The sequence below is a fragment of the Moschus berezovskii genome, chromosome 9 (genome assembly GCF_049115385.1).
Source record: "Moschus berezovskii isolate FMDL1 chromosome 9, NW_MosBer_1.0, whole genome shotgun sequence".
In the NCBI taxonomy this organism is placed as follows: Eukaryota; Metazoa; Chordata; class Mammalia; order Artiodactyla; family Moschidae; genus Moschus; species Moschus berezovskii.
In genome coordinates this window covers 31,277,501-31,285,331 of record NC_142468.1, presented here as the reverse complement: position 1 = coordinate 31,285,331, position 7,831 = coordinate 31,277,501, and the positions used below count along the sequence as shown (strand labels likewise).

General features: G+C 40.9%; 1 protein-coding gene across 1 annotated transcript in view; it reads right to left on the bottom strand.

Moving 5' to 3' along the window:
- Positions 1 to 2,505: 2,505 nt before the first annotated feature.
- DHRS7 (dehydrogenase/reductase 7) overlaps positions 2,506 to 7,831 on the bottom strand; it is a 22,580-nt gene continuing 17,254 nt past the window's right edge. The window contains exon 7 of the mRNA XM_055436235.2: positions 2,506 to 2,697. Coding sequence (XP_055292210.2) covers positions 2,650 to 2,697 — 48 coding nt within the window. The 3' untranslated portion in view covers positions 2,506 to 2,649. The remainder of the gene's footprint in view (positions 2,698 to 7,831) is intronic.

The window sequence follows — 7,831 nt, the reverse complement described above, 5'->3', positions numbered from 1 at the left end:
CACTCTACCATTTACACCTTCCACATTTCCCAAAGGTAGCCGCCATGGTGGCCTCCAGCCTCTCCAACAACTATTCCAGTTATTTTATGGGTGTTAAGGTTGCTGGGAGAAATGTCAATAACCTCGAATATGCAGATGACACCACCCTTATGACAGAAAGCAAAGAAGAACTGAGGAGCCCCTTGATGAAAGTGAAAGAGGAGAGTGAAAAAGTTGGCATAAAATTCAACATTCAGAAAACTAAGATCATGGCATCCAGTCCCATTCAGTTCAGTTCAGTTCAGTCGCTCAGTCGTGTCCGACTCTCCGCGACCCCATGAATTACAGCACGCCAGGCCTCCCTGTCCATCACCAACTCCCGGAGTACACTCAAACTCATGTCCACAGAGTCAGTGATGCCATCCAGCCATCTCATTCTCCGTCATCCCCTTCTCCTCCCGCCCCAACCTTTCCCAGCATCAGAGTCTTTTTCCAGTGAGTCAACTTGTCGCATTAGGTGGCCAAAGTATTGCAGTTTCAGCTTTAGCATCAGTCCCTCCAATGAACATCCAGGATTGATCTCCTTTAGAATAGACTGGTTGGATCTCCTTGCAGTCCAAGGGACTCTCAAGAGTCTTCTCCAACACCACAGTTCAAAAGCATCGATTCTTCGGCGATCAGCTTTCTTCACAGTCCAACTCTCACATCCATACATGACCACGGGAAAAACCATTGCCTTGACTAGACGGACCTTGGTTGGCAAAGTAATGTCTCTGCTTTTTAATATACTATCAAGGTTGGTCATAACTTTCCTTCCAAGGAGGAAGCGTCTTTTAATTTCAGGGCTGCAATCAGCATCTGCAGTGATTTTGGAGCCCAAAAAAATAAAGTCTGACACTGTTTCCACTGTTTTTCCATCTATTTCCCATGAAGTGATGGGACCAGATGCCATGATCTTTGTTTTCTGAATGTTGAGCTTCAAGCCAACCTTTTCACTCTCCTCTTTCACTTTCATCAAGAGACTTCATGGTAAATAGATGGGAAAACAATTGAAACAGTAACAGACTTTATTTTCTTGGGCTTCAAAATCACTGCAGGTGGTGACTGCAGCCATGAAATTAAAAAATGCTTGCTCCTTGGAAGAAAAGCTATGACCAACCTAGTGGTGGTGGTGATTTAGTCACTAAGTCGTGTCCAACTCTTGCAACCCCATGGATTGTAGCCTGCCAGGCTCCTCTGTCCTTGGGATTCTCCAGGCAAGAATACTGGAGTGGGCTGCCATTTCCTTCTCCAGGGGATCTTCCCATCCCAGGGATTGAACCCAGGTCTCCTGTATTGCAGGCAGATTCTTTACCAACCTAGACAGCATATTAAAAAGCAGAGACGTTACTTTGCCAACAAAGGTCCAGCTAGTCAAAGCTATGGTTTTTCCAGTAGTCATGTATGGATGTGAGAGTTGGACCGTAAAGAAACCTTGGTGACAAAGAATTGATGCTTTTAAACTGTGGTTTTGGAGAAGACTCTTGAGAGTCCCTTGGACTGCAAGGAGATCCAACCTTAGGATTTAGTCAATCCTAAAGGAAATCGTGAAGGACTGATGACTCCAGTACTTTTGCCACCTGATGCAAAGAACTTGGAAAAGACCCTGGTACTGGGAAAGATTGAAGGCAGGAGGAGAAGGGGTGACAGGATGAGATCATTGGATGGCATCATCGATTTGATGGACATGAGTTTGAACAAGCTCCGGGAATTAGTGACGGACAGGGAAGCCTGGCATGCTGCAGTCTGGGGGGTCGCAAAGAGTCAGACATGACTGAGTGACTGAACTGAACTGAACGTTGTCTACAACTAAAATGTGAACCACTTATCAATGAGAACCATGTTTTTCTTCCCCTATTCTTCTCCCTTGATAGTAAATAGTCAAGGAACATTTGTTGGTTTTCTGTTATAGCCTATGCATGTTTTCTACTATAAAACACTAAAGGTTAAAGTAAAATTGACAATAATAACTAAAGTAAGAAGTCACCAAATGGAGTCTTCCTGAGCTGAGTTTAACCCAGGCTTTACCCATTACTAGCTCTGTGACCTTGGGGAAGTAACATCTACTTGCTTTGGGCACTTCTTTCTTCATCTACAAAGGTGGATAATACCACCTACCTTAGAGGGCTGTTATGAGGAATAAGTTAATTAACTAATTACAAACCACCTCAGTACAGCAAATGACATATAACAGGTTTTTAAAAATAACGGCTGCTATGAGGCCTACCTGTGGCATCAAATTCCAGTCATTTGTACCTGTGAATTCTTCCAAGAGAGTGTAAGCACCTTGGAGGCAGGACCTTTTCAGACATTTCTTTGTATCTGCCCGCTATCCAGCACTCTGCTTCATGTAATAGCCCATGCATCTATGGTAAATGGATTACTATAATTCTTTGGTTAGCATTCTGCTAACCAAGATTTTAAGCATATATACTAGAGTACATTACCCAGGAATGTAATATGTATTAACGTATTGTAAGACTCCTGTCATTCTTGTTATTTATTACATATTGAAAGGAAAGTTGTATCTATTAAGAAATAAAATGACAAATTCTTCAATGTGTAAAAAGATCACTGTTTTTCATGTTTTCCATTTCTCTTTCCAGTGGCTTGAAAAATGCAAGTACTCCTTCAGTCATGTTTTTTTTTCATGCTTCTAAAATAAGAGGAATCTGCATCCTATAACAGAATAACAGAAACATGAATCAGTTTCTTCTAACCCAGTTTTTGACAATTAATTCCTTCTGTTTTGAGGAGCTATATCATTATGATTCACTGTTGAGAATCCTTATAAATCCTTGGAAAAATACTTAAATAGGAATAAAAACCATAGCCAAAATTCTAGAGCTATACAAAATATCTCTACAGGGCTTAGCAACATTATTTCCCTGTCATTTGTTAACATCTGAGTATGCCATTTCATAAATGCTAAAATTTTTACTATTATTCTTCTGATCAGCATGTTATACCTACACTGGCTTGCTTTAATAAATACAAAGAGTCTTTAGAATTAAAATACTTGAAAGATAACTCCAAAATCATTTGTGAACTTTTAGTATATTTATTAAAGAATAAAACAAGGCAATTCAATAATTTCTAGAGGTGACATTTCATTTGGGGAGATACCCATTTCCCACTTTCAAGAATTTACACTAAATAAGACAAAAGCAAATTATAACACAAAATTTAATGATGCTATTGTTTTTGATGCCTAAAATTAATAACAATTCATTAAAACAAAGTTCAGACATACTGTTCCTAGCCAAAAGAACAGAAACAAATTCATGCCTAGAGAACCTCATGGACAGTATGAAAAGGCAAAAAGATAGGACATCAGAAAATGGGCCCCCAAAGGTCAGAGGGTGTCCAATAAGCTACTTGGGGAGAGCAAAGGGCAATTACTAATAGCTCCATAAAGAATTAAGTGGCTGGGCCAAAGCAGAAACAACATTCAGTTGTGGACGTATCTGGTGGTGAGGGTAAAGTCCAATGCTGTAAAGAACACTATTTCATAGGAACCTGGAATGTTAGATCCATGAATCAAGGTAAATTGAATGTGGTCAAGCAGGAGATGACAAGAAAACAACAGAATGATCTTGGTTCATTTGGCGATGCCAAAGAATGTTCAAACTACTGTACAACTGTGCTCATTTCATGTGCCAGCAAGGGTATGCTCAAAATCCTTCAAGCTAGGCTTCACCAGTACACAAACCAAGAACTTCCAGATGTACAAGCTGGGTTTCAAAGAGGCAGAGGAACCGGAGATCAAATTGCCAACATTTGCTGGATCATTGAGAAAGCAAGGGAATTCCAGAAAAACATCTATTTCTGCTTCACTGACTACACTAAAGCCTTTGTATGGATCACAGCAAACTGCAGAAAATTCTTTAAGAGACCACCTTACCCGTCTCCTGAGAAACCTGGATGTGGGTCAAGAAGAAACAGAACTGGATGTTGAACAGTTGGTTCCAAATTGGGAAAGGAGTACAACATGGCTGTATATTGTCACCCTTCTTATTTAACATCTATGCAGAGTACATCATGCAAAATGCTGGGCTGGATGAATCACCAGCTGAAATCAAGATTGCTGGGGGAAATATCAACAACCTCAGATATGCAGATGATACCATTCTAATGGCAGAAAGTAAAAAGGAACTAAAGAGCCTCTTGGTAAAGGTGAAAGAGAAGAGTGAAGAAGCTGGCTTAAAACTCAGCATTCAAAGAACTAAGATCATGGGATCTGGTCCCATCACTTCATGGCAAATAGAAAGGGAAAAAGTGGAAGCACTGACAGATTTTCTTTTCTTGGGCTCCAAAATCACTGTGGACAGTGACTGCAGTCATGCAATTAAAAGACTTGCTTCTTGGAAGGAAAGCTATGATGAACCTAGACAATGTATTAAAAAGCAGAGACATCACTTTGCCAACCAAGGTCCATATAGTCAAAGTCATAGTTTTTCCAGTAGTCACGTATGGATTTGAGAGGTGAATCATGAAGAAGTCTGAGCACCAAAGAACTTATGCTTTCAAACTGTGGTGCTAGAGAAGACTTTTGAGAGTTGTGTGGACTGCAAGATCAATCCAATCCTAAAGGAAAGCAACCCTTAGTATTCATTGGGAGAACTGATGTTAAGGCTGCAGCACCAATGCTTTGGCCACCTGATGAGAAGAGCTGACTCATTGGGAAAGACCCTGATGCTGGGAAATATTGACGGCAAAAGGAAAAGGGGGCAACAGAGGATGAGATGGTTAGGTAGCACCACTGACTCAATGAACATGGATATGAGCAAACTCCAGGAGATAGTGAAGGACAGAAGAGCCTGGGGTGCTATAATCCATGAGATCGTATAGTCAGACACAACTTAGTGACTGAATAACAACAACATTTAGTTTGGGAATAATAGTGGCATTCTCTGAACTGAGGTTCTTACAAACAAATTTCAAAAAGGAGATGAATATACACAATACAAAATAACAGTAGGGAGGAAAGAGCAATGAGGAGAGAAGTAAAAAAAAAAAATGAACAACTTTTTAAAGTTTCTAGGGTTTTGTGTAAAGAATAAGATATATCTCAGAATGATTTGGGGAAATGATGCCCAGTTTATCATAAAGTGATAAAGCAGTCAGACCATGTAATAAGCAATAATTCAAATATGTTGGTAGGAAGAGAGAAGTCATGATTTTTAGCAAATGTTAGATGTAATGCAATGCTTATATTTACACTGCTGTTGTTTAGCTTATATTTACACTGCTGCTGTTGCTAAGTCGTATCTGACATTTTTGCTACCCCATGGTGTATAGCCCACCAGGCTCCTCTGTCCATAGGATTTCCCAGGCAAGAATACTGGAGTGGGTTGCCATTTCCTTCTCCAGGGGATCTTCCTGACCCAGATATCCAACGAGCATCTCCCACATTGGCAGGTGGATTCTTTACTGAGGCACTAGGGAAGCCCAAGATTTACATCAGGTATTCTGTAAACAAAACAAAATAACCTTCTTATGAACAACAACTGCTACAATGGGCCTGAAACTCTAGTCCCGAGTCATTCTTTCCCCTCTGAAACAGATTTCTATAATGCATTCTCCCTCTGCCATATTATTTAATTCTTTCATCTTTACTGTCTGTTTGCTAAATATCCTCCTGCCATCAAAACAAAAGCAGTAACAGCTAATACTTAATGAGTATAACACACCATGGTATGTTTTAAGAACTTTCCACATACTAACTCATTTAATCCCCATAACTATCCCATGACTAGGTGCTACTATCAACAGTAATCTTCATTTTGTAGATGGTTCAGTTCAATTCAATTCACTCAGTCATGTCCGACTCTTCGAAACCCCACAGACTGCAGCACACCAGGCTTCCCTGTCCATCACCAATTCCTAGAGCCTGCTCAAACTCATGTCCATCAAGTCGATGATGCCATCCAACCATCGCATCCTCTGTTATCCTCTTCTCCTGCCTTCAGTCTTTCCCAGCATCAGGGTCTTTTCCATTGAGTAGATTCTTCACATCAGGTGGCCAAAGTATTATAGATGGGGAGATTGAGATATAGAGAAATAACTTGCCTGGGATTGTAGGATGAGTACGGTGTAGAGCTGGGATTTCAGCCTAGGTAGCCCAGCACCTTGCTCCATGCTTTTAATCAGAATGTTGGTTCACCTCTTCAGTAAGGTGACCGGCCTTTTCCCCTCAACTCTTATCTATCACTGGGCACAATGCCACTTTATTTACTGTCCTCTAAAATTCAGACTCTGATGCAATATTTGATGAACCTCTACCTTTATTCTTTGCAGCCAAAGATGGAGAAGCTGTATACAGTTAGCAAAAACAAGACCAGGAGCTGACTGTGGCTCAGATCATGAACTCCTTATTGCCAAATTCAGACTGAAATTGACCAAAGTAGGGAAAACCACTAGACCATTCAGATATGACCTAAATCAAATCCCTTATGATTATACAGTGGAAGTGAGACATAGATTCAAGGGACTAGATCTGATAGATAGAGTGCCTGATGAACTCTGGACGGAGGTTCGTGACATTGTACAGGAGACAGGGACCAAGACCATCCCCATGGAAAAGAAATGCAAAAAAGCAAAATGGCTGTCTGAGGAGGCCTTACAAATAGCTGTGGAAAGAAGAGAAGCGAAAAGCAAAGGAGAAAAGGAAAGATATAAGCATCTGAATGCAGAGTTCCAGAGAATAGCAAGGAGAGATAAGAAAGCCTTCCTCAGCAATCAATGCAAAGAAATAGAGGAAAACAACAGAATAGGAAAAACAAGAGATCTCTTCAAGAAAATTAGAGATTCCAAGGGAACATTTCATGCAAAGATGGGCTCGATAAAGGACAGAAATGGTATGGACCTAACAGAAGCAGAAGATATTAAGAAGAGGTGGCAAGAATACACAGAAGAACTGTACAAAAAAGATCTTCACGACCAAGATAGTCACGATAACGTGATCACTGACCTAGAGCCAGACATCTTGGAATGTGAAGTCAAGTGGGCCTTAGAAAGCATCACTACGAACAAAGCTAGTGGAGGTGATGGAATTCCAGTTGAGCTATTTCAAATCCTGAAAGATGATGCTGTGAAAGTGCTGCACTCAATATGCCAGCAAATCTGGAAAACTCAGCAGTGGCCACAGGACTGGAAGAGGTCAGTCTTCATTCCAATCCCAAAGAAAGGCAATGCCAAAGAATATTCGCTCAAACTACCGCACAGTTGCACTCATCTACACGCTACTAAAGTCATGCTCAAAATTCTCCAAGCCAGGCTTCAGCAATATGTGAACCGTGAACTCCCAGATGTTCAAGCAGGTTTTAGAAAAGGCAGAGGCACCAGAGATCAAATTGCCAACATCCGATGGATCATGGAGAAAGCAAGAGAGTTCCAGAAAAACATCTATTTCTGCTTCATTGACTATGCCAAAGCCTTTGACTGTGTGGATCATAATAAACTGTGGAACATTCTGAAAGAGATGGGAATCCCAGACCACCTGACCTGCCTCTTGAGAAACCTGTATGCAGGTCAGGAAGCAACAGTCAGAACTGGACATGGAACAACAGACTGGTTCCAAATAGGAAAAGGAGTACGGCAAGGCTGTATATTGTCACCTTGCTTATTTAATTTATATGCAGAGTACATCATGAGGAACGCTGGGCTGGAAGAAGCACAAGCTGGAATCAAGATTGCTGGGAGAAATATCAATAACCTCAGGTATGCAGATGACACTACCCTTATGGCAGAAAGTGAAGAGGAACTCAAAAGCCTCTTGATGAAAGTGAAAGAGGAGAGTGAAAAGGTTGGC